This window comes from Athene noctua, chromosome 7, assembly GCF_965140245.1.
Source record: "Athene noctua chromosome 7, bAthNoc1.hap1.1, whole genome shotgun sequence".
In the NCBI taxonomy this organism is placed as follows: Eukaryota; Metazoa; Chordata; class Aves; order Strigiformes; family Strigidae; genus Athene; species Athene noctua.
The window spans coordinates 35,236,393-35,263,812 of NC_134043.1; the positions used below are offsets into that span (position 1 = coordinate 35,236,393).

General features: G+C 39.3%; 1 protein-coding gene across 2 annotated transcripts; it reads right to left on the bottom strand.

Moving 5' to 3' along the window:
* Window positions 1–16: 16 nt before the first annotated feature.
* Window positions 17–27,297, bottom strand: SLC40A1 (solute carrier family 40 member 1). Of its 2 annotated transcripts, none has more exons than XM_074911329.1 (8): window positions 27,230–27,297; window positions 16,143–16,210; window positions 11,580–11,739; window positions 10,655–10,770; window positions 10,202–10,328; window positions 6,787–7,029; window positions 4,319–4,984; window positions 17–3,224 (listed from the first exon to the last, which is right to left on the bottom strand). In XM_074911329.1, exons 1-8 carry the CDS (start codon window positions 27,243–27,245, stop codon window positions 2,905–2,907), a joined length of 1,716 nt encoding a protein of 571 aa, XP_074767430.1. In that variant the 5' UTR covers window positions 27,246–27,297; the 3' UTR covers window positions 17–2,904. The 2 variants fall into 2 exon arrangements, with proteins under 2 accessions (XP_074767430.1, XP_074767429.1); XM_074911328.1 differs by lacking the exon at window positions 27,230–27,297 and adding an exon at window positions 16,450–16,690.
* Window positions 27,298–27,420: the final 123 nt, after the last annotated feature.

The window sequence follows — 27,420 nt, forward strand, 5'->3', positions numbered from 1 at the left end:
AGCAATACACAACAAGTAAAATTTTATGCAAATTTATTCATTAGCTTTAACAATAGTAATACATAAATCAATACTATGTCCAGCATATGGTTGTATAATAAAATATGCTATTCTACTAAGATTGATTTCTAGTGCGTACATTTTAAGGGCAGTTTTTCATCCAAATTGGACACATTTAAAAAAAATAAATAAATACAAGGCCAAAAATGCTTACTTAATGAAAATCCTGCTAAGTAAGACTTCAGGCTCCACATTGCTTCCAAGCACTATCAGTACAGGTGTCTGAATACATCTTAGACATACACAAATGAGTTGTGATCAAGCAGCATTTTTTGACATCTGACTCAGACCAATACATACAAGATTTCCAGTTTAGATCTCTTTTTTCCTCTTAAAGCTAGCACCCACCTTTCTTCTTTCTTTTAGGATTGTCTTGCCTTCCAGCTGTGTATCCGCACATACGAATACTAGCAACATTATACATACAAAACAAAAGGTCCAGTCCCCTCCCAACACTACATTTTTGGCTTGAGATCCAGACTGCACTACCTAGTGGAACTATTTATGAAACCAATTGCCACTGAACTCAAAAAAAAAAAAAAAAAAAGGACTACATTGTTCCGCAGGTCTTTTTCCCCAAGAGCAGACAGACGCATGGTATGCTTCTAGGTCTGTTATGGTTTTGGAGCTCTCTACTTCAGGAATACATGCTCTCTGGGATGTCTGGTGCTTTAGTGCTACTGCAGTAAGCTTTAGGCACACTGGGTTCTCTAGGCTATAGACAGCCCCCACAAAGCCACACTTCCAGCTTTGTCACTTCCATCTGTTGACAGCCAGTGAGTCCAATATATACATTGGCATTCAGATGTTCAAAGTGCAGTACAGATGCATTCACTGACATCTGGTCTACCTTTATTTATATTCATCAGTATTAAAATCTGGTCCCAATTTAGGTTAGATACACATGAGAAAACATATTTGGCAAATCAGAGGTATTTTATTTACTAGTGTACTTATCACATACTGTATATCTTTTGGGCATATTTATTCTACAAATCTAGATAAGCTTGTTTTATTTGTGTTCTGACTTCTAAGCTCTGCTGATGGCAAAATTCCCTTTTTCTTAAAAAGTTACTCAGCATTGAGTCACAAATTTTAAAGCTAGTCTATTTTACTTTATTGTATCAAAACAAAACCCAAAAGCTTGGTCAAAGTATAAACACTTATAAACCTAGTGAAAACATCCCTGAGAGACTTTCAGTAACATACAAGTAATTAGTTTTGGTCCATTTGAAGAAAAAAATTGTTACATCCAGTTATTGAATACTGAGGGCTACAAGTACATTGGTTGTACACTGGATTCCCATTCATTCACACTCCTCTTACAAAATATTGTATCTGAGACAAAAGCCACTAGACTTTTTTTACATTCTGTTTAGTTTGATATATAAGGTGATTATTACAAATTTTTGAATGAAGCACCTAGATTCAGCCCTGGTGTAATGCCTTTAATGTCAATGGAGTTCACCCACTTACATTCCAGGGTTGAAGTCTGGCAACATAGATGACTGTGTGAAGGACAGTACCTAAAATAAAACAACCTTAAAAGTTAGAGGATACTTTTCACAAGTTGCTGATGTATGTTTTTGAACAATCCTTATTTTGCAAGCATTTTACAAAGATTTCAGTTTAGAAGTCACATGTCATGCCATAGGAAAACTCAGAACACTACCAGGCTCAACTCTACTGAGAAAGGAAAGTGCATAGTTTCCACAAAAGTGCACATACGGTTAATGACTATGGAAGTATTGTGTTAGTACTCATGCAGGGTAAAAAAAAATGCAAGAACTTCTTGTAAATCAGAGGGATATATCATTCTTCATTGCTTTGAAGTTGCTTTACAGTCCCACAGTCCAACATCTCATTGTTTTAACAGTATTTTAGAACAAACTAAGTCAAAATTCACACACCTGCAAAACAGATAAATCCAAGTAATCCACTTTTGACTTCTTTTGCCTGGAACACTAATAATTTTCCAATAGGGCTTTAATAGGATTTCTGAAAATAATAGCATTCAAAAATAAACTAAAGCTGCTTGTACTGAGGCAAAAACTAGTTAGCCCTAGACTTTATCTTTTTGTACCAGTACTCCTGACCGTAGCGCTTTCTGCTACAAACCTGAGCAGACCTGTTATTTGCAACTAAAAAAGCCATGCTTTATAATGTTATAACAATAGCTTCTGATAAAATGACACTATGTTTTACTTTATGAAGTGCTACAAAAGTGTAATACAGTATCTTGTACCTAGCACTCATCTAATTTGTAAGGAAACATGCAAAAAATAAAATCTACAAAGGTGTTTCTATAAAGTTAAACCAAAACAGATAGAATACCAAAACAACTTCTTCTGGGAAAGCATCAGAACTTAAAGAGTCCACTTCAGGACTTCAAAAAGGATTTTTATACCAATTTGCAAAGACAGGGGAGCAAGACTATTCATGGTAACAGAAAAACTGAAAACCCCCACAAAAAAATCAAATATTGTACATCAAGTTATTCTGAAGCAACCCTCATTTTACTCAATAAGCACAAGGATTGTTCAAAATTAATGAACAAATTGAGTACATATAACCACTAAACAGCATTACTGTGGGGGTCTGCAGCAGAAAGTCAACATTATTTTTGCAGTCAAATACTAGATATATGACTTGCCCTTTGAAACACCAGCTGTAAAGATCCAACTAGGTTGTCCACTGTCAAACATGAAACAGATTTTAGCTCTCTTGGGACAGCTAAGTTCTGCATTCAACTCTAGAGAAACACCTTAGACAGGGTTACAAAAGACAGTATATGTGTTTAACCATGATACTTCTGTAGCATGTTAGTAAGAGAAGAGGATCCTTTCAGACAGTAGATGTATTACCAGGTGGTGAACTGTCAGAGACTGCTTTGGGATCAGGAGTGCAACAAACAAAAAGTTGTTTTCCCAGGGTTTTTTGAGCAAATCTGAAGTACATTATGTGGCCCATTGCAACAAAAGACACAGAAATAAGCACCAATAAGCCAAAAGCTTCAGGGTTTGGGGCCAAGATGACCATGATGAAGTGCAGCAAATCAAGAAGATAATTCATGGAGTTTTGGACACCATTTATGATGCCTCTTTCAGATTCTACCACGTTTTCTTGGAGCAACTGTGTGACAGTCAAATCAAAGGACCAAAGGCCTATGGAGAGAAAAAACAGTTAACCATACAACCGGGCTTCTCTTGGTAAGCTTCCCCTGGTGGCACAATTCAATTCATACTTCACCACACACCTCTGCCAATACTGCACAGGACAAGCTAGCCTCCTGTCAAACTAGAATGGATTTCACACTGACAGTTAAAAGCCATTTACTTTCCCTCTACTAATGGGGGGAAATAATACATACACCTTGACACATTAACTTGCCTGTCAAATCTTGCTTCAACATGTCTATCAAGTTAATTTTTTGCTTATCTGTTCCTATTTAAATAGCCATTTTGTAGCTAGTATGAATATACTGTAAATAGTTATAAGTGCTAAATTTTGCATGCTTGTGAAAAAATCACTTTTGCAGAATACATAATTTACAACAGTCTCAGCACATACTAGCTTCTATACTATTTTAGTCCATTCATAATTAAATTTTAAATGTTTCTTGCAAACAAGCTTAATACATGTGAATCAAGTATTATATTCTTCCAAAATTCAGAAAAAAGCTGCAGAAATTGAGTACAAAAATTCTACAGATGAGAATTACTGTTAATTACATCTATGTATTTGACTGTCTCTTCTGTTGACAGATACAAATACTATGCTACCCAGCAATTCTCAAAAAGTTAAGCTGTCATCCAAATCAAAGTTTGACCTAAACTCCTTTGCTGGTCACAAGCTTAAATGAGACAATTTACTTAATGAATTTAGTAAGCTGCTGAATTTGAGGATTTTCATAGCAGACCTGTTTAGCTCTGTTTCCTATTAACTTCACAACCAAATAAACCCATTTGTTAGAGATGAGCATTCAAAACCCAAGTTATTCGTCTGCAAATGTGTTACCTTTTCTCCTATAGTGCTATATGATATGCAAGGAATTAGTACTGCAGTCTCTGCACTGGCAGTACTACTGCAAGATCATTTCATTTTTATAAAGTGCAATGAATTAGCCTTAGAAATGTGATGTAACAAACTGTAGCCTACAGTTCTAAATATTCAAGTTTGTATTTAGTTGACAGGCACTGTAATTTTTAGTATTAAAAACAGTCAATAGAACAGTTTTTAACGGAGACATAATACTTACCAACTCTAGCAGCAATGACTCCTGCAAACAGGAGACTAACAGAGATTAAAGGCACAGGCTCAGGACTCATCTCTGGGTCACTGTTAGCAGGAGTAGTAGACCCGTTTAACAAGTTGGGCATTCCAGTTGCAAAAACCATTTCAGACTTATCTTCTGGAGATACTATAGTAGGTAACGGTTCACTTTCAAACAGCCTGGCACTGAGGTCAGCGAATGGGGAAACAGTCAAATCCAGAGGACTTCCAGGCATGAACACAGAGATGACACATAAGACCAGACAAGCCAATTGAGCAACTCCAGAAATAAGGCCTGTGCGAACCAGGCCACATTTGTGACGAAGCCAAGTGAAAGCTACTGTTCCCATGATTCCAGTGACTGCCGAGGCACCCATCAGGAGGCTTAGCACAGAGCCACTCAAACCTTGAGTGTATGCGTAGCCTGTAGTAATACAATCAAAGCCCAGAACAGTCATATACAGAAACGCAAGACCCATGCCTGCAAGAAACACTGGCTGGTTGTAGTATGCAACCCATCCATCACGAAACGTGATGAAAGGTTCAGCAATCCGGGCAGCGCAGCTGATTTCTTTCTCCTGTTGGGGCTCAAAGCCAGTTACATCTTTCTCAACAATTAACTGCACTCCTTCAGCAGGTTTCATGTCACACTCTGTAAACAGAAATGTAACTGTTAGACACTCCTGGCTGGAAAGTGCAGAACATAAACTGTAGGACAATTGTTTTCAGGTCGCAAGCTGCAGTGTATCAGTTAAATTCTTCAACCAACCTTCCTCTAATTACTTAAATGTTTAAAGTGTCCTTAAACCCCACCTGTATAGTAAGATCAAGTCAAGTTTATCTCTATCAATTTAAACTCCTGTTTAATTAAACTGTAGTAGGAGAAAGCATAGCCTGCTTCTTTTCAATAGACTGTGACTGAATGCTCCGTTTCCATCAAGAAATTATTTGCTTAATGAATGCCAATGTTAGTTGTCATTTTATCATAGTTTTGTATGTTTAAATGCACTAACCACAGAAAGCAGGGAATACTTTTATCTGTCAATACCTCATGTCACAGTAGAAAAACCAAGGCAAAGATGCCTGCTGAAGCCTACCAAAGCCAACAGCTTTCAAAATGTGACTTAAACTCAGACAATGCTTTTCTATAATTCCATTTTCACTCCAATATAGGAGAAAGGCACTTCCACTGGTTACAAACAGAAATCTACAAAACTCACAGCAGTATTTATCTTAGCAAGGTGGCTAAAAATTATACAAATGTTGGGATGCCTGAGCAGTGTTTTTACAGTGTCAAGTCTGAAACAAACTCGACATACAGCAAGACACATGAAGTACTTCTGCAACTTCTAAAAGTGCAGGTCTTCTACTGAAATCTGAATACTGCGATAGCAAAGACTAAGAAATGTTTCCTACATGTTGACATTCTTCAGGAGCATTCAAGAGCCACTTCAAAAGCTATAGTGTTCCACACTTCATCTCACTCCCATATCCTAGGCTGCCATTGATCTTGTCCAACAGCTTACTGGACCAGCTATTACCACAATGGATCTGCTGGCTGGGAAGAAGATACAGTTCAACACTTTTTACAGCAGCCTCCTATCTCGCTATATATTCAAAGAACAGATTGCTAGCTTTTAAAGAAAAAACAGGAATTCTTTATAATCTTTCATAAAAAAAACCCTCAACATGTTGTATTTGGGATCCCACAGCATAAGTTGTCAGTAGTAATGACATACTGTTGCCTTAAAAATAGGAAAAATGCTTAAGTTTCTTATTCCAGTATCTGGCATTTTAAATACTTCCTAACAAAAAAACTGCCTCTGAAACAACTTTGATTTCCGATATTAAGTCTAAAGCAATGTTAATATCAATTTTAAGGCTGCTTATAGTCATAGCCATCTAAACTACAAATCCCAGTTGTTCAGCTTGACCAAGAAAGCAGAGTAGGTCAAAATAGATTTTTCTCCCCAGTTCCTGCAGCATGTGGAACTCCAAGCATGCCAGACTAGAAATATTGCCACCTATTCTATTACCCCCTGAAAGTCTGTTACCACTGCATAATTAGAGATGAGTTAGCAAGAAAGTCCTACACAGGCTACTTCACTCTGTAGTGTCTACAAGCAAAGAGCTTTGTCCAGCTTCTTAGCTATAGATGGATAGGAGCATTTCTCACAGCTCGAAGTAACAGGGCAGACTTACTCTAAAGGATTAATTAAGAGGAGAGAGTTCATTCTTTGGCTGCATATTATGGGATTCCTCAAATAGCTACACAAAACATTGTTACTTAAGACTCTCTAGTATCTATATCCAAAACCTGAAACCTTCAAGCTATGAATAGCAAGCTATGTAGCCTCAAAGTAGCATCTGTAGAAGACAACAATCAACATTTCAGTTTGAGCAATACAGTGAGTATGTTGTGAATTTGAACTGTTACTTTTGTGCTTTTGGTACCTTTCTTTACATTCAGCTGTTTCAGTTCCGATTCTTCAACTTTTGCAGATTTGAGTGCCAGCGTAGGGGTTTTCTGATAAACCTTCCAGAGCAGCAGATATTCCACACACATTGACATCAGGTTCCAGCCAGAAATGAATCCACAGCCAATCATGGGAGAGCCAAATGTCATTATCTGACCAACTGCCATCGGGGCCAAGATATTGGTCAACTGATCAATTCTTCTTATTGTGGCATTCATATCTGTCAGAAATTATTTGATGCTATGAAGTAATTGCTGAACACTTCCAGTGAAATATCCAATAACATAACTGAGGATTGCACATGTATACAGTCAAGCTAAGAAGTCTTGCTCCAACTTTAAGTGGTTCTAGCAGGAGTTAGACTGCTAACCAGAGGCACCTTTAGAATGTTCCCACGTTAACGTTTACTGTAACCAACCAAGGTGTTTGTAAGCCAAATGTCTACTCCTGCCAGTTTTGCCTGCATGAGGTCTTCCAGGTTTAGCATGTGGGGTTTACAGTGGAAGTGTACTCCTGCAGGTAAAACTGTTAGTCATGAGATCAGACTATCCTTACATCCTAGTGACATTATGGACTTCGGAGTCTATCTCTGCAACATTCAAACCTGGCATGTGCAACTCCAGACATTAATAGGAATCTCATATGGTAGAATTCTTTCCTGTAAAGATAATTTTAGCAACTACTGTCTCTAATACCGGACCATGTATTTCTTAATCTCCTCCATTTACTTCTAATAACTGGTGACCACAGTACCCACCATGATAGCACCAGACCTTTGAAATGGGTTTAAATTTCCTTATCAAGTCACATTGGTTGATGGCAGTTAGAGGTATTCTCAGAACTTACTGAGCAAAGTCCCCACTCCTTTCTGTTCCACACTTTGATGTTTATGGTTAAAACAAGCAGCTTACTCTTAACAAAAATGCATCTTCCATTTGCTGGTAGGGAATGCCTCCCCCTCCCCAGTCTTTAGTATCATTACACCCTCTGGGCTCCTGTAATTTTCCAATTAATGGTGCTATTGTTCCATCTCTAGAAGTTGCTAGATGCTCAATAGTTTTGCCTATCAGGGCTTCAGGCTGCTTTGAAGTATATCTCAAACCCATTTTAGAGTCCTAGCAGGAAATTAGGGCTTTTGAAGGGCAAGTGAAATTGTATACCATTATGAAGCTGTTTTTCTGTATCTGTAGCAAATTATTCCTTGCCATTCAAAAAAAATATTTAGGTTATTGTATTGACTTTAAATTCTAAGTAGAATGTTAACTATTTGACTGATGGTTAACTAAGGTAAGTTAGATACTTGCATAATATTTGGCATTAGAAATTCCAAGAACTCAGCTTTGGATTTTTTGAGGAAGGCCAATATTTCCACCCAGGAAAAGTACAAAATAAGAGTGAATAGAAAAATTAACCAAGGACAATGAAGAAGGGGAAGCCAAGGCATATTTCCCTATTCCACTACCTTATTTAACTAAGGGTCATCTTTGAGGAAAAGTAACTGTGCAGAGACAAACAGTATTTGCTGCAATGGTATTTCCTGTTAAGGAATTTCAACAGCTGCCAAGTTATATTATGATTAAACACATAACAACCCTATTCAGCCTGGAAGACATCCTCTAGATAGATCTGCTGAACTGAGGTACTTAGTTCAACAGGTTTTTTGCTTTTAATTTCAGTTGCATGAGAACTTAAGAGTTGCCTGATTTTTCAGTACAGAATATAAACGGTCACACAACTGTCTGAGATCATGAAGCAGTACAGAGGCAGGACTGCCTACCACGCAGCAGTTCTCTGCAGGTGTGGTCTGGACCTTATCTCATGTGCAGTAAGCAGTACAGGGACTGCAGAGATCATTTGCTGAATAAGATCCGACACAAGAAGAAAGGTTAATGAGAACCATCAGAACTTTAAGGCTTTTACAGACAGATGATATTTTTCTGCTGTGATTCACACACATAAAGAAAGTTAACTGTACTGCTGCTCTACAAAAGGCATGACCTAGAAAGGCACTGCAAGGTCAAAAGATGACTATGGTGGAAAATACGTATACTGGGAAAAGAAAGCAAGACACTTAGTGTGTCTAATTAAGAATTAGCCTCTCCTGAATGAGATGGGAAAATAAGATTCCTTCATTGGAGATAAAGAATAAATCTGCAATATAGGATTCAAATCCCCAAGAAGGACTCTGGCACATAGACTGAACCTTATGGGCAATGTAAGCAGCTTCATTTAAAAAAAAAAAAAAAAAAAAAAAAAAAAAAAAAAAAATCACAGTCCAGAAGCTGCTCTCGGCCTGAAGGTATCTAGACTCCACAAGTGTCAGACTTAAAACATTAGTCCTAGAGTTACTTTAGTGAACTATAAATGTCTTGGCAATGTTAAGCTGCTCTGTGCCTTGTTTGCACTTCAGTATCAGTTCCTCTACCTCAGAGGGCTGAAGTCCCCTTACAGGGTTGATTCAGAGCCCACACAGCCTGGCCAAGCTCATCACAAAAAATGCTGCTTCCTACACTGTCACAATCAGAGCAGCAGCACAGTCAAAGATCAATCACACATCCCTTGATGTGAATGGCCTTGTGGCTAGGACTACCCACAGGAAAGGGGAATCAAGTTCAATGTATCCTTGGGGAGGATCCCAAACAATCTCTCAGATCCAAGTAGTGTTGTGACTACCAAGGAACTCATTCTCTCTTAATAATGTCAAGCCACTGTGCAAGGAAGGGGAAAAAGAAAAAAAATATTTACTAGGCAAAGAAAGAAGATTAAGCCTGTAATCTAATACCAAATGTATCAGATGTCAAAGGAATACAGAGCTTTCAGTTCCAACTGAAGAAAAGTGTTCACAGCTCTGAGTCAGACATCTAATGCCAGAGATGCAAGATTTCAAATATATCTGCATGCACAGCAGTTCCTACTGGCAGTTTCCTGATCCACCTACTTTACTCTCCTGGACTTCATTCTCATGTACCTCCTCTTTGATCCCTATGTGAGGAGCCCAGTTACACAACAGTCTTCTGTTTCATGCCAGGGACCTAAAAATAAAGTATTGCAACATTTGGCTTTAAGTGCTTGGAAGTTAAATAACTTTCCTATTAAACACTGGTTATTTGATGTAGGAGTGTGGTGTAAGTTTATTTGTTCATCAAGAATAAAGTTTTCCTGACAAAGCTGCAGTAGGACAAAACAAGTTTAGGGATGCCTCACTGAACTGTAATTTCTAATCTCAGTAAGTGTGGTCCAGAGCAGGGAAGAACATAAAGGCTGCCCTTTTCACCTGCTATTTTCTCATAATACCTGGAACTCAAAGATGTGCTGGCCTCTGTGAAACAGCAGTCTAAAAATCAAGCTTGAGAAGTAAGATATTTGAGGTATTAAAAGGCAACATATTTCACCTGCCAGTTTGCTTCTGTCTTCCCCTGCAACCACAACAATCCAGTCCCTCTGAATTGTGATCGCTGTGGCAGTGCTGGCCAAATTGGCAATATTTGCTATTGTGATAACCAGGATATAGCACATCGTCTAGAGAAATAGGGGGAAAGAGTTACAACGTGAGAAAAATCGATGAAGGGAGATCACCAGTTCTACCCTGTGCAACCAGAAAAGGCATTTTACATTTGAATCCATACACTTTAGTGTTATTCTTTGGATAAAAGACGACCAAATCTGTTTTACAATTCCTGACAGAAAACAATCACCTCTGTTTACCCAACTAGCTCAAGTTTCATTTGCCACTTTTAGCTCCCAGGAATGTCTAAACAGACTAGGGAGAATAAAAATTCATCTGTCTCCCACACTCCCCAAAGCTTTTGTAAGTTAATTCCTTATTAACAAGTTCAAGCACTCACAAGAAGCCATCCATGGTATAAGGTCAAAAGTTGTGTCTTAAACAAGAAGATCATCATCAGGATAATACCACACAGGATGACAGATGCATTCTGTACAACCAAGGATGTCTGGGCCACTGTTTTAAATCAAAGTAGAGAGCAACAGTTATGAACATAACAATGAGCCAACTATAAGCAGGTTAGAATTAAGGAACATTCACAGATTCTTTAAAATTTTCCTATTCTCCCCCCCAATGTAAAACAATACTTCATAATAGATTGAATCTCCCATTGTTTTAGAGAAACAAATTAATGTCTGATGTAATTTCATAGCTCTTAACAATTTACAGTCCAAATAGGTCTTTCCTTAAGCAAAAAATAAACTGTACTTGTTTAAATTACACTATTTTTGAAAGGGTAAAAACAAGACTTAGCTTGAATCTTTAAAATTCATCTTCAGCATACCTTGGAAGTGATGCTATTTTGCAAACTCTTGGAAAGAAACTGACGGCATGCTATTTATAAAACAGGCTAGAGCATACATATTTAAATTTATATGATGTAGTGCACATTTACATTTAAGGGGTAGATGTTTGTATCCAGATAGAAGACAACAAATAACATGAATGTATGTTGGTGTTAGACTGTAAAGAAATTGGTCTGTAGTCCTTAAAGTTATGTGCGTTTTACCTTTTGCATTTCCGTGTATCTATGTATCATATAGGTTTAGCCTTAGTAGTGGACATACCATGATGTAAAACTGTTTTTCTCCTGTCTTTGACACCATCTCTGGACAATCATTACCACGCAAACACTACCATTCTTAAAAAAAAGAACTGAGCAAGCCCTGTTCTCATATTTGACTTGAGGAGTTAACTAGAATTTTTTTTTTTTTTACATTAATTTTATCAATCCTTAAGTAAATAACCTGCTCTAGGCATCTAACCTTTGAGCCTGGAGTTCTTGTCCACCCAGTCTCCAATAATGGCTCCCAGGAGAAGAACGGATCCCGCCACAACCAGTCCGTAGACTGCAGTCAGGAGTAAGCTGTTTCCATAAAGTTCAACCAGGAATACAGACACAGCAAAATGCCACATACGATCTCCCTTTAAGATTAACAGAGAGTACATAGACAACATTACTATTTGCACTTTGTAAGCACACATCGACTATTTTACTAATGCCCTGACAAAAGTCTATTTAAAATAAAGGTTTGTTACACATGCATGGGTGGGTGGGAGTGTGGTTGTTTGGCTTTTGGCTTTTTTTCCTGTGTGGAGGTTTCTTTAATTTCAGGGAATTTTGTTTTGATGACTACATCCTATCATCACTGGTTTTGACCAGTATCACTAAGATGATCTGTCTTAAGTGCATCATTACAGCTTTTAATACCACATCAAAAATCCCAGATATTTTCTATAGTAACATTACAGGACAAAGTCTGTTACTAGTCACATCCAACAAGCCTCAGAAAGCTTACATAGATTCTCCAGCACAGATTGAATATTAACAACAGAATTATTGATTACCAATACTATTAAATAAAACAGCAGTTTGCTCTTAGATGACCAAAGCTTAAATGCTGCTTTAAAACACAAGAGCCAGCCAGGCCAAAGCAAGCCATAATACAATTCAGTATATAGACAATTCAGATAGGGTAAGTCAAGGAAGCTAGTATTCTAAATGTTAACTGAAGTTTCTGAAGTCACAGATTTAAGTTCTTTTCAATAATGTTAGGCATTGGCATATTACTAAGAAGTAGACTATCAGAGCTCGTTTAGTCTACTGCAAGCACATTGCTAGTTCAGCCTATTTAGTTTATTGCTAGTTTAACCTAGTGCTTAGAATACAACATTTTCATGTTCTAATACCACTTACTACATGTTTAAAAAATGAAGTCCGAAACACTAAACATGTCCAAATGAAATAATGTTCATAATATTCAAAACATTTTTAGGTTTGCTACCACTCAGACCTGTAGCTTGCTAATAATACATCGAGATTTTAATGTTGTCATATGAGGGGAGTCACATCTCACTATTTTTAAAGATATTGCAAGAAATGCACTACAGAAAACACTTCATGTAATCAATAACAGGTCAATAGAAATCATTCACACTATCCTAGGGCACATAGTTTGTTTAACAAGAGTCCCTAGTGTTAGTCTTTCATAAACCAAACATGAAACTGTTTTCTTGTCCTGCCTTATCTTAAATAAGCAATTGCTATGTGATACAGTGAATAGTACAAATTTCTAAGGACCTCAAATATTCTAAAGGGCTGGGGGAGGTGTAACGTAAAAGCATTTTTAAAAAGCAAAGTCTGCCAAGTCTAACATACCACATAACACAGCAATCAAGGGATACATAAAAAACATGCTGTTTGGAGGGTCAAAATAATTGCAGTTTGATTAAAGTCTTCAGTGTAGTATAGACACACAGAAAGAATTTGCCTTTTGATGTTACTGAAGTTCTCGGAAGGACGTTTCTTCAGACACTGTCATGTGTAAGCATTCATATTTGTTTCCTTAACCATAAGCAGAAAAAAAATTACACCCCAGTTGCGTGAGTAGAAAAATTTCACCTGCTCAAGGAAAAAGCTCTGGGTATTTTGTATGTTTTCTAACCAAAACCAATGAAAAAATGCAAATATAAGCATGATCAACTTAGATGTGCCCTCTCATATAATGAACTGATTTTCACTGTCCAGAGACACCTAAAATCTTCTGTAAGATATGTTCCACTTATTCCATGGTTAGTAGAAGTACATAGAAAATATTCCAGCAATGAAAACACAGGGATATAATTTCCCAAGACTAGCATTCACTTAATTTTCAAATAACCTGAGTTACCTCATTACTGAATTTCACTTAAAATACACGCAGATGGATTAACCAAATTCTGATTGGCCTGGATAACTGTTTATTAAACTAGAAAAATAAGACAAAGGAGTATTTTCACATTCAAATTTTGTAACAGAAGTTTGCGGGGTTTTTTTCTTTATGCAGAGATGTTTGTTACTGAATTCTGACAAGATGAAAAAGGCATTTCAGAAGAATTTAAGTATATGAAAGACAGTGCCAGCCACTACTGTCAGAGTGAAAAAATCTGATCTCACTTGAAACTCATAGGAAGATTACTTTGACTCCAGTGAGATCATGATTTCACTATATACTTCATTTAAGGAGCCTGTGAACTCTGTACAACTTTATCCAACACATTTACCCGAAGTATTTTGATCAGGCCAATCCACACAGATAGTTTTTTAGAGTAACTAAAGCTGTTCCAACATGGAAGCATAAAGTTCTTTCAAGAATTAAAAGCCATAAAGAGCAAACAAAGATAAATTAGTGTCACAGAAGAACAATAATAGTGAATTAGATGTTTGAAGCACGTATGTAATTTCAAGCTAAGATCTACTGACATTCAAATAGCAAATATTGCCTTCAGAAATGAACAAAGTCTTGATCACATATACTTAATCCCACTTTAAAATGTCTCCAAGTAGGGATATTTCAACTCTTAATAAACTACAGCTGTTTAGCCTCACCATCCTTTTGAAGGTGATTCTTGCTCTTCAGTCATTATAATAATCCTTATAATCACCTCAGACTGAATTTATACAATCCCATCTCAGAACTGAAGCCAACAAGTTCAGCAGCAGCCAGACGACAACCTACTGACAGGCCTCCTGAGGTCTGAGTGGCACAGATAAGGCTGGGACATTGCAGCTGACCTCCTGGCAAGCATTAGGCCTGGTACCAACAAGGCGAACGCAGTTTCACTCCGTTCCTCTTTACCGGCGAATGACAGACAGCAATGAATTAAAAGCATAAAGGCTGAAGGCCTGAGACTTTAGATGAACAGTGCCACCCAGCCTATTCAGATCCCTGAGGCCAAACACACAAATGCTTTACTGAACAAGTGCCTAAGACACAGTCTAGACTTTGTTCAAATCTGAACATTTGTGGAGACGTGACACATTTAATCATTTACAGCTTCTCCCTGTATTTGGGAAGGACTTAGTAACACAGAAACCTCTCTCAATTACACCAAAACCACATTTCTATCAGGTTTTGCATTGTGGACACAACCATTTCAGAACAAAGATGATCTATTACTTTGAGTTCTGAAGATTAAGGTGCTTGTTTATTGTTCCTGTTAGCAAAAACACTCAGACTACAGGAATGCTAAAGCTTAGGAGATACAGAAGGTGTAGTCCTGCAGCCAGTTGTGTCAGAATAAGCTGTATTTATGTTGCTTCAGCAGGTTTGGTTGGTTTTTTTAGTCAATATTTTCAGCACAAAAGAAAACACACTGGAACAAGGAGTATACTACTATTGCTAAACAGCTGAATAGACATCTTGCAGTCCAGTGTTTATTATCTGCAACAGTGTTTTCAAACGCTGCTTTGCCACCTTTACTCATCTGCTCTGAGTCCCACTGCCGAGCTCTGAAGCACTCTTCAGAGAGGAGTGAGCAGGGTTGGCCAAATTGCCAGCCAGGCACTTTGTGGGCATTACTAACAAGAACTGTTGCAGGTTACAACCCCGGCCTCTGAGAAGCAATGAGCCAAACAGAAACATCACCCTTCAGCTCATTTAAGAATACTAATAATTGCTAAAATATTGCAGCTGCTTAAACAAGCATCTGACATCACTTCAAGCCTTCTTCCATCAAGGGAAACATCAATATGACCTTTGAGGTTAGAAGAGCTGCCAGAGTTAGGCATGCAATGTTGTAACTGTATATCCACCACTTGTTCAATGCTATACAAAACACATTAAACCAGTCCAAATCCAGGACTAAAAACAAAACAGGAAAAACTGGGGAGGAAACTTTACACTTCTTTTTGATTAAAATTATTGAACAGAGACTAAAGATTGTATTATAAGATACATATATTTTAAATTTTATTCTATGGAATAAAACTCAACTGTCTATTTTTAGTGCGTATTTAAGATTTTTTAGTATCCCTCAAGCAAGTAAAAACTGGTAATAGTAAGTTGCTTTAGTACAGAAAGGAAACATTTCAGAAGGCAAGCGTTTTGCCGTAAGCAGACATCTCCTTACACTCTCAAAAGGTTTGCTAATGAGTGGCATTGTAAACATGGAATATTTCCCATTAGTAAGTACCTAAGTCCTTCAAATACACATTGCAATGGTCTGTCTTTCGTTCTGCTAGGGACTATGCTTCATTTCTTTCACTCAGAGCTTCTACCATAAGGAGTCACTTGTTCTGTAGCTACTTAAAAGCATCAAGAGGTCCAGGAGCTGGCCCCCAGGAAACCAAGCACTGAACCGCTCTGTACTAACGAAAACCGAACCTAACTGCAGCCTATCATGTAAAGATTACAAAGGCTTTTAACGACAAGGTGTTGCAATGAGAACTCTCTCTTTGTGGTGGTGTTCTATTTTTTGAAGATTTTTTGGGAAGTACCAGTAACGTTCAGGTAAATGACAGGTAGATGAATAAACTCGCACTTCTACCAGGTCAACAGTTTACTTACCCAAGTGGACAGTGCATGCCCAAGATAAAGAAGAAACTTTGCAGACGTAAAATAGGCAACCACAGATCCTAAATAAGAAACAAGAAACAAACGCTGAGGAGATTCGGGCACCTCCACCCCTGGCGGCACGCACCGGGCGCTGCCGCGGAGGAGACCCCGCCGCTGCCAGAGCGAAGCCGCCAGCGGGACACGCCGCGTTTGGGGGCGGCGGAGCCCCCCGGGCGCTCGGCGGCCCCGGCGAGGCCTCTCGCCCCCCGCCCTCCCGCCCGTCCCCGGCAACCGCGAGGCGCCGCCGCCGCGCACTGACCGCAGGGCCGCCGCCCGGCCGCCAGCTCCGCGTCCCGCGCCATGCCGGCCCGCTCCGCCGCTGCCAGAGCCCGGTGCCGGGAGGAGGCGGGGGGACGCGCGGCTTCTCTCCGTGTTGCCTTCCCCGACTTAGCCAGCACTGTAGCTGAAGTCGGAAAGCCTTGGCCTTATGCGCCGAGGCGGCGGGGTCGCTCCGCCGCGGAGCGGGGCCGAGCGCTGCCCAGCTGCTGCGCGGGGCCGAAGCGCGGAGGCTGCGGACCGGGTGCTCCCCCCGCACCGCCCTTTGTAGGCGGCTGCCGGCCCCGCCCCGCCCGGCCCGCCCCGCGGGCGGCCCCCGGCCCCGCCCCGCCCCGCCCCGCCGGGGGCCGCTGCCCGCGCTGGTGGGCCGCGGGCCGCGCCGGGGGCCGCCCGGGGAGCGGGTCGGCCTGCTCGGCCGCCGGCGGGGCCCGTCGCCGGGCTGCGCTCGCTTCTGCCGCCTCCTCCCTTTCGGACGGCCTCAAACCTTGAAGTGTCGTTCTCGCCGTTCACATAGAGCAGGCAGCGGGGGCTGTAGGACAAGCACCAAACGCCACCAGACTGCCCGAAGCACCTGCAGGTGACAGCGCTCCCAGCTCCTAGCGTTCAAACAACCCCCAAACCAGGCACCAGCATTTAAGCCATTTAACTGAAGTAACCTTCTGATCTAGGGACGACGGTGCAGAATTTGCTCACTTGATGCTGGCTCAGGCTGTCCGTTTCACATCAGGTATCCCAGTTCCTACCACCAATATTTTCTTTGCACCCTGTGTGACCTACTTTTGGTATTGACCGCCAGCAAACCCCATTTTTACAGAACTTAAAAACCAGTCAAAATAGGCTACATTTTTCAGGATACTATGAAAATAACTAAGAAGTATCTTTCCTTGTGCTTCAGAAAACATGAGTGCTCTTGGCTGCCAGGGCTGAGATAATTTTTTCATCATGTGATACTGCAAAGTTCCCTCCTGTGTGTGTAAAACTGCTTTTGGTTGGGTTTGGGTTCCCTCCCCCCCCCCCGGTATATAGGCCATCCCAGAAGCAAATGCCTGACGTAAGAGACCAATAATCTGTTCTGGTTTTGCCACTCCTGTGATCTTGTTCAAAGTATTTCTTGTATTAATTAGATGACTTTCTATGCATGAATCACCGTTTATCCTTTGCATAAAGGGAACTATACCTTGGGAAAAAAATATTACAGAAATAAAAATTCACATAAACATAGGAAGCCTAGAATTACTGTTTTAATGGGATCGGTTCTCCTAGATCAGTGAAGTGTTTCCTCTTATGGTGTGTTCCTTAGAAAATGCACAAAATCTTTACTCAGATTGGCATCAAAAGTAGAGAAAAGGTTCTTGATGGCTCATCTTATAAAACCTTACTGCTTAAACCATATTCTTCTTTACTAACAGATAAAAAGAGAATTCTTTTTCCTAAAACTTAACATTTTTAATATTATTAGCCCCATATTAAATAACCTACAGTGGATCAAAATCAACCGATAGTTGGCTTTAAGCCTATTAACTGTCAGTGCCTGCCCCTTTACGGACAATTTTGGTGTACTGCACAAACGGATACACTGAGATAACTGGGGTTTCTTCTGCAGTAAGGCCCTGACAGGTGTCAGGCTTACTCCTATCTCAGGCAGTAAGGCAACACGCAATCTCGAGGAGCACTGTGACATGCCTGTGGTGGGCTGTACAGGCCCACACATTTAACTTGCACCTTTTCCAGCCCTGTCCCTGGTGGCACTTCTGGCCACTGTTACAGTTTGGCTACTGGACTAGGTGGATCTGGATCTGATCTAGCCTGTCCGGTACCGTACATACATAATACAGCAGCAGCACGACTGCATTCTAAAGAGATTTACTCTCCACACAGCAACACTAGGAACACCAGGAAAGCACTGTTGGTTAGACCTTTTTTTGTAACTAGAGAACAATTCGGATGAATTAGAGTTTAAATAATCATTTCTGATTGAATGCTCATTGTACTTCATACATGTGCACTGGATTTTATAGGTGAAATCATCGTCTTCGTTATTTTTTCCTATTGGGTGATTTATCTTTTTTGTGACATTTAAGGCATGAGAAAAGGCCAGAAAACATACCTACCATCCTTTAGAATTTAAAAAGCAACAGTCTCTCTATCTCTCTGGGATTTCTCGTACAGAAGTACGTATAGTCTGTCCAGTAGGTACACAGTGAATACAATGTGACTATGAAATACTGAACTGTACTGGATGTCAGTGAAAGGTTGTATTGTTTGCAACCTAGGGTCGATCTGCATGCATTGAAGTCAGCCTGTCTGGAGTGCACAATGGCCAACGCATACAATTTGCACAATGCAAATAAACTCTGAGGTTCGTACACTGTAGGTCACGCACGTCCCAGACATGCGAGAGTCACTGCACATGAGATATGGGGTACCTGCTACCGATAGGGACAGTAGGTACCACCCAGGGTCTGTCATATCTGAAGGCAGTAACAGCACCTTTCTGAACAACTTGCCTGCTGAATGTCCAGAGGTCCTAGACACATAGCTAAAAGGCCATAGCTGACTTATGAAGCATTTGTCTACTTCCAAAAGCAGTGGAGTTTGTAGGGAGAGGAAATTGACCGTTTTTCTCCCAAATTTGCCACTGCTTGGCTGCATGATCTTTCCCCAGATGCTTATTAAAATAAGCCTGTGCTCAGCTTTCTTTCCCTGTCAAACACAGACTAACAGAACATTCCTTACAAGACCGATATTAAACCTAAGACAGTAGCTTGAGCACTTTGATTTTTACATCTAAGATGATGCTAAAGAAGTCCCAAATATTCTGATTAATACTTCACTAAATCCAAATTTTATTAGATTGCTTTGTGAAGCCCTTGTGAATATTTTTAAAGATGCAGCTCTTGTTTCAAGTTGGTTGGCTCACCGGAGTCTTTTCACCGCAATATTTACAGATTTCTGATGCATTTAGGGAGGTGTTTAATAGCTGGAAGCTGTATGAGAGGAGTTACCAGTTTTACTTGGTATTGACCCGACTCAGCAGTCTCACAGCAGTAATTTACATAATGGGACAGCATACCAGCTGTGGATTTGAGCCCAGGTCTGACTAATTGTCACTGGCAGAGTGGAAGTGGAGACAAAAAAGTGGGATTCTGGAGACACCAGATACTTCTTTTGTCTGAACACAGGTGCCAAAAGATGTCTTTAGATTCAGAAAATCTGCTTCCACATTAAATGTTTAAGTTTGCAAATAAGAGCTTCTGAGTTTTCAGAGGTAATAGTTTCAGTGGGATTTGCATCTTCCTTTACAACAAGGGCGACCAGTATGTGCAGAAGCCCTGGCTTATGTTAGCAAGTGTTGACCAAAACAGTGAGACAACCTTGCTATGCAGATAATCCCGGATTTCCACCCCTGTTTGGGACATACATGTTTGTGGGCAGCCCCATAGCCTCTTCTATCACAAGACCAGTCCTAGCTTCCTACTTAATAACTTCATGTTTCCTGTTCCTACCTACATCTCTGCTTTTTTTTGTGGGAAGGCTTAATAATTTATTTTATTACTACTTTTTCAGATTATTAGATAGAACAATTTATCTTTGTTTCATGTCTTTTTTCATGTGAGGAAAAATCTTTCAGAATTTGTATTTACTGCTATTGTAGCTGCCACAAAGGCATTTTATTCTCATCATAAATCTCCTAATTCTTTATAGCCCATCACTGGAGATGCACCGGAATTAACAAGACATGTATTTACATTATAGTCTTCCTAGCCAAAGCTAGAATAAATTCCTTGTGCTTTATTAAAAATATGTGACTGATGTCATCTCTCTAGTTACTGTTTGAGGGAAGAAATGTAACTACTGGATTAGTTCTTAGAGTTTTAAACTTTCAAATTAAAATATAAAAATAATTTCACTCGAAAGACAGAAACATTCAAAATGTTTCTAATGAGACAGCTGTCTAGAACTGAAAAAAGTTATAGTATATTTAACTTGTCAGGCAACAAGGGCAACAATTCAACTACAAGATGTAAACAACTGAGAATAGTTATTGGTAAGCGCATAACTATGATGCCAAGAATATTCAACAATACACTTCCAGGAAAGACATGTCTTGAAAAATAAGAGAGGATATGTTTTGGCTTTAAACAACTGCCCACATCAGTGGCAGCTTCTTTAAACACTGTGCTTGTAATAGAGCTGCTGAATCTAGAGCAATAGCAATTTTACAAAATGCTACCCACAAACGTCATCACGGTTTAACCAAAGAGGCATGAATAACAGTGGGTTTTTTACTCATTTAGCTTACACAAGGCCTAGCAAAACTGAAAATAATAGATACGTAATCTGTGTCTTTTGAAGGGTGAAGCACAGAAGCCTTTACTGAACTGACCCCTGCTATGACTTGGGCACGGGAAGCTGCGGCCCTGTTGCTCATAACCCCGCACATTCAACTATCCAAATTACCGTCTCCGTATCAGCTGATGCTCAGAGTTCAGAGTCTGCAATGTCCTTGCACAGGGAAACAGGCAGAGATGGGGTGGAGAAAAGTCTCCCGGGTTTTTTAGGATTCCTGCTTCCTTTCAAAAGAGATGCTTTTTACTCCAGGACTGTTCATTTCAGCTACATGTCAGTTACCCGCTAATCCTCATTATGTAAATGTCTACTCCCTCCCACTTTCTCTAAGATACATAGTGTGATTTTCTCTTAGATTTGTTTCTTTCAGACTTCAGAAGTGACAGCTCTTGTCTCTCAGGGCTAAATGACAGACTGAAGTAATTTTAATGTGAAACAATCATAATTTTCATGACCAGAGCTAGACTCTTGTGACAAACTCATGTGGCAAAACCATCCAGAAGCTATAGCAAATTAAGAATTCAGAGTTTTATCTGGAGAGGCTAGAATTATCTAGCTTATACAGAACTCCAGCTCTGTGCTCATGTGCTCAAACTAAGATGTTTGTAATCTAAAGCGATAACTAATGAGCAAAACAACTTGCTTAAAATCCTATGTTATGTACGACACCTTGTTTCAGTAAGAGACTCTTTTTGTCCAATCTTTTGCAGTCATAATAAAACAGTGTACCCAAAACAGAAATAAGGAAAGCATCTTGTACAAAATGAGAAAAAAATAATTAAAAGAAAGAAAAACATCACATCTACTGGGAACATGTGGACGTTTCACACCCAGATGTCAACAGCAGCCTTTCTGCAAACTCCCCATATCATACTGAAAGTCATTCTCAAGAGGGGGAATTATTGGCTTGAATCGGAACACTGAGTTGCAGAAGAGACTGAAATGAGCCTGGAAGGTAAGATAACAGCTTCTCTGACATTTAAGCTCATTTTGTCTGTTTTCTTCATTAGAATTTACTGCAGTTTCTCTCCTACAGGGTGTCATCATTCTGTTACTAAACAATACAACAATGCTTAATAAACAGTATTTTGTTTCCTGTGTGTATTGCAAGAGGAAAACATTGGGATTTGTTATTTTTCCCACAGCCTTCTAATACCTATGAATTTTGCCTTCATTTCTTAATTCAGTGTTCAGGAATTTCGATACATACAATAAAATCAAATGTGAAAGCAAGTCAGACAATACTTGTATCCCTTAAAAAAGAAACCCTGCTATAAGTAGAAGACATTCTTCTCTTGAACAACTCCTGCTAAAGATTACTGTTGACCTCTTTAAGCCAATCAGATTTTGACATCCCTGTTCACCATTCTACAATATTTTATTCTGATTCTACTCCAAGAAAATACTTAAAACCACATTTTTAACTTCAGGCACATGTTTAGTTTCCATTGATTTCAATGAAATAATAATAATAAAAAAATCCTAGATTTAAGACAGCACTGAAAGACTTCTTGGAATAGCAGTGAACCAGGGAATAAAAGCTTCTTTTGACCTGCCATTAGTTTGAACTGTACAATCTAGATATCAGCTATCCCACAGCAGGAAAAGGGAAACCCCTTAGAAGAGTTTCAGTTGCATTATCAATTTTTGTTCCCGGGTGTCTCCCAGAACAGTCTTTATAAAAACATGTTTGTCTTTGGAGGCCAGTATTCACTCATGTTCAAATTAGCCATAATTTTTAAGTAATTTTTTGGAAGGTAAAGCATAAAGTACAAGAAGTACTTAAAATTACACAATGACATAAGTATATGTCAGCATATAAAATGATTTGAACTGTTCTTCAGTTATACAAATAACATCCACCTCACCAGCCATCAGTTTTGAAGGCATCAGTTTTGCAGGTGAATGAATACTGGTGGAGCCCTTTGCCTGTATAGAGAATCCTAGAACAGGGCTCTGCACTGGGGCATGACTCTTAGCAAAACCTGCACAGATGATTCTGGCACGCATTTATAGGTATGAGAAAAACCTTGTACTACCATCTGACTGTACTTGATGTTAGACAGTGATTAACTAAGTTGCTGTATCTTATTAAGAACTAATTAGCTAGTCTTTTCCCCTTTTGCAATATCATTAATATAATCCTTTGGTGTTGGTGCTGTATTGATTATTCATAATAACCCATCTAGTAATTAGCCATCATTCTACAATTGCTTAGCTTTCAATTCTCATAAATTCTAGCCCTAGCTTTCTAAGAGTAGTTTACCCATCAGACTCGACCTAATACCTTCTTGTCATCAATGGTACATAACTTCACAAACACCAGTAAACATCAACTAACTGTTCTTTCAGTCAGGTAAAGCTGTTCCCATGGAAAGTTTTGTCTACCTTCAGGCTTTTTTCTTAAAAGGTGTTTAGCGTTAATAAGCAATTGAAAAATCAAAAACAAAACCTGAAAATGTTAAGTTTACTCTAAAATGTCTTTTATAGTTGCTCTAACAAGAACATTCATATTAATATTGTTGTGTTAATTTTCTAATTTATCTGAAGTAAAACTTAAGGTAATACCAAGGGAAGCACTCCCTCTCTTTTCCATTAATGATACCTGTGGCCTGAATAATATTACAGAGATACTGCTGGGGAACCCCCCCAGTATCTAAAATAGTATGTAGAATCCTTTGGCACCAGTATATTTAGGTAGCTGTGCTCAGGGACAAAACACAAACCCCTCTCCCTCAGGATGTTTTTCAAAGAGATAGTCTTTGGCCACAACGGTGGTCTTAGCCCACTGTTCCAGCTTTGTGCATACAGTGCTCTATCAGAGCTGAAAATGTGGCTTATAGTATTTGCAGAGCTCTTTTTTTCTGATATCTTAAGCACAAATCTATTAATTAGCTTAGATCAAGCTAACAAGAAAACAGAAATATGACTGATAGCTTGCTGTTATCTTGCTATACTACTTCTCCACCCTATTATTATGGCTAGCACTCCCAAATGGATGGAATGACCTGTTACCCTTACCCAGATAGCTGGCTAAAGTACAATTTTTCATGGAATAATTATGCTCAATGGCACAAACTGTGATACATTTAAATAATTAAGGAAAACAAGTCTCAATATAAGTGCCCATTGAAAATTTGAAAAGTAAGTGTTGTCAACATTTCAAGAAAAAGTTCATCAGAAGCAAATGCAAAGTCTTCTAACTGGGATGGAATAACTCCATTCAGGAGTACAGGGTAGGGGACAACTGTAAGAAACAGCTTTGAAGAAATGGATCGGGGAGGCCTGGTGGACACAAGTGGAGCATGATTCAGTTGAACATGGAGCAGTGTGTCCTTGCATCAAAAAAGGCCAACTGCATCCTGAGCTGTTTTAACAAGAGTGTAGTCAGCAGGCCCAAGGAATCAATTCTTTCCCCCGTTTGGCACCTGTGAGACTGCATCTGGAGTACTGTGAATACTTTTTGATTCCTCTGGACAAGACAGACATTGACATATTGGAGTGAGCTCAGCAAAAGGCCACCAAGATGGTCAGGGGGCTGGTGCACTCCACATCAGAGGAGACCAGGAGAGGAGACCAGACTGAGGGACCAGGGCCTGCTCACACTAGAGGAGGGAAGGCTAAGGACACATCTTCACACGCTCAGAGGATACAGAGAAGATGGAGCCAGTCTCTTCTTGGAGGTGCACAGTAATAGGACAAGAGGCAACAGACACAAGTTGGAACATACGAAATTCCAAGAGCTACAAGAATTATTTTTTTTTACCACAAAAGTGGTCAAATACTGGAACAGATTACCTCGAAATTCTGTGGAATTCCCATCCTGGGGGTGTCCAATACACAACTGGACAAATCCCCAAGGAACACGCTCTGGGACCTACTTTGAACAGGGCGTTGGACTACACCTCCAGAAGTCACTTCCAACCTAAATGATTCTATGATTACAGAAACTTTATCACCTTCAGCACTCAATTTCTCACACTGCAGGCTGTGGACCTCTTCTTTGTGGGACCTGTAAATTAATCCTATGACAGATCCACCAAGCAGAGTCAGAGTATGTGAAGAAGAAATAGCCAAAAAACTGATACTGTTTGATTGAAGAGGCAACACTGATTTGAATTTGGGGAAGGGTTGTATATAACTAGATATTACCAGAAGAACTGCTCATGAAAAATAAGTGCTCATAAGTCAATTCAATTTAAATCGGGGTTAAATATAATAAGCACAATCAGATCTTTAAGATTTTGAATGTTAGGAGATCAAACATGAATAAATTAAGGGAACTGATATGGCAAATTAGCAATAACATAGGGGTCCTGGTCATCTGAATCCTGCATGTGAGTCATACATGAGCTAGCAAGGAACCTTTCCTGCCATATCAGTGTCAGGAAAACAAGCAAATATTTTCAAACAACTTCAAACAACTATGAGAAAAAAAGTCTGTGTATTACTGGTACTGCAAAGAACAGCTGTATGTTAGTTATATTCTTAAACTACATTGCATGGGTTTGCACATCAAAAAAGTAAAATAATGGCAAGATCAATGGATTTCAAACTGTCTTAATACAGTATGTTCTTTTTTTTTTTTTTCTTTTTTTTTCTGACCTCAATTGTGGCTAAGGCAGGGCTCTTGCTTCACTGCAAAAGAGATTGACTTAAGTTGCCTTTCAAGGTAAATTTCAAGTAAGTAGTCTTTTAAATCTATGGGCTGCTCACTAATTATGTCTTCAGTCCTATAAAAACACATAATTGCCCATTACTGCATTCAGTAGAAATCGTCAAGTATTTATTATGCACGTGCTTCCAAGTGTTTTCAGGATGAGAGCCCATGCCAACATCAATTAAGTGCAGGGCTCCAAAGTGGTTGGGAAATTATACAGGATAAACAGACAGAGGATGTTTCTTAAGTGAAGGTGTAATTCTGGATGTCAGACATGGTCAGAAGCATTGTTGTGATGTATTTAACCTTGCGAACAAACAGAAGAGCTGCTGTAACATATAATTATTAAAGAAAACATTGACACAATTAAACCTCTAACTAATGTCTATTTACACAATATTCACATCCATCCTGAGGAGCACAGGTTTTTCATTTGTGAATTCCTCTCTTCTGTAGTCTTTCTGTTTTGACCACATTCTTATTGTCAGCAATCAATTTCATACCTCCCGTTGCAAAACAAGTATTTTGTTTATGCTGCTGTGCATAACAAGTTTCAAAATGGTGATTAATTTAGCTGAAAAACTGCACAGTGACTAAATGCAACATAGGGCCAAAAGAAGCTGCCTAAACACAGGTATCTAGTCTGAGAGACCCCTGTGTCTGAAACACCCACACGGCAAATACAACAGAGGTCCTGTAAGAGACCTGTGCTCTTCTGGTGTATTGACTGGGTGGCAGACAGGATACCCTCTGTCATCTCAGACGATAGTAGATGTCTAAATTTAGAAAAACAGATCAAACTCTTACTCTCTGAAAACCTTACTGAGGCTGTTGGAGACATGCTAAATCTGGAGACAGCGTGTGTTTATTAATATGGTAAGATTTTGGTTGGTATGTTATCCTCAGAGTACATAGCCAATATTTTTATGTTGAGACTCAGCAGCACTTCTGCACTACGTATTACAGCTACACTGTGGAAGAACAGAGGTTCAAGGAGATTGAGAGCCACATTCAGTTTTCCCAGATTCTACTTCAGTCTTTGTATCCAGCATTTTCCACTGAAAAAGCTCACAAGCCAAACAATTGAAACACTATCACTTAGTTGCAATTCAGATGGTGGGAGTTTGGCCTTATATAATTTTCTCCAGGATGATTGCTTGGAGCCATCAGAACCCTTGATTGGAGTCTTCATGGGGAACTTGTCCTGAATGACTTTTAGAAGGCTGTCTGAAAGGGGAAAATGAGGGCTCTACAACTCATGAACTTGTGCTGCTGTAGTCAATAGCTGGTTGTGGTAGTAACTAAAGAAGGTACTCACTAGGAAGGTGAGAATCATTCTGAATTGTCCAGGGGAACATGCCTTCACAATTATTATTCTTTAGATAATTAAATACATGGATGCTGGCTGTGGGAACCACTGTTGGAATAAAATGGTTCATTTCCTTAACATTTTTTATAGGTGCCTAGACTTGGAGATTTAAAGGAAGCCATCAAAAGAAGTATTTCATTAACTAATTCGAGACATGAGATTCATTCCTGTGATTCAGCTTTGTTAGGCACAGACATTTAATTAGTGAAATTACATAATTATGCTCTGATACATAAAATTAACAAATGCAAGATACATTCAATTCAAGGTTTATTACTTTCCCTAAAATGCACAGGCCAAAGATGGGACCTGAGAGAACAAGAAGGTTGGACATTTCCTTTAAGTAGGAAAGAATGGGGAAAGAAGGAAAATTCAAAACTGTACCTGCCGATGTGGACATGATCTGATCTCCAGTGGGGCCTGTAGGAAAAAGGCAAATGGGAAGAAAGCAAGAAAAAAACCCAACAAGGCTCTGGCACACAAGAAAACAGGACTGAAAAGGAGACTAAATCCAGTGACTGACCAACAGGCTGGGTGCCAGGGACTTCTGGATTCTGATCTTAGATTCATTGCTG

Coding starts and splice junctions, on each gene's coding strand:
- SLC40A1 (XM_074911328.1), bottom strand. CDS start 16,492: ATGGCGCGGGACGCGGAGCTGGCGGCCGGGCGGCGGCCCTGCG. Junction 16,211..16,449: donor GGCCGGGCGGCGGCCCTGCG/GTCAGTGCGCGG, acceptor TTTCTTATTTAG/GATCTGTGGTTGCCTATTTT. Junction 10,329..10,654: donor TATACCATGGATGGCTTCTT/GTGAGTGCTTGA, acceptor CTATTTCTCTAG/ACGATGTGCTATATCCTGGT.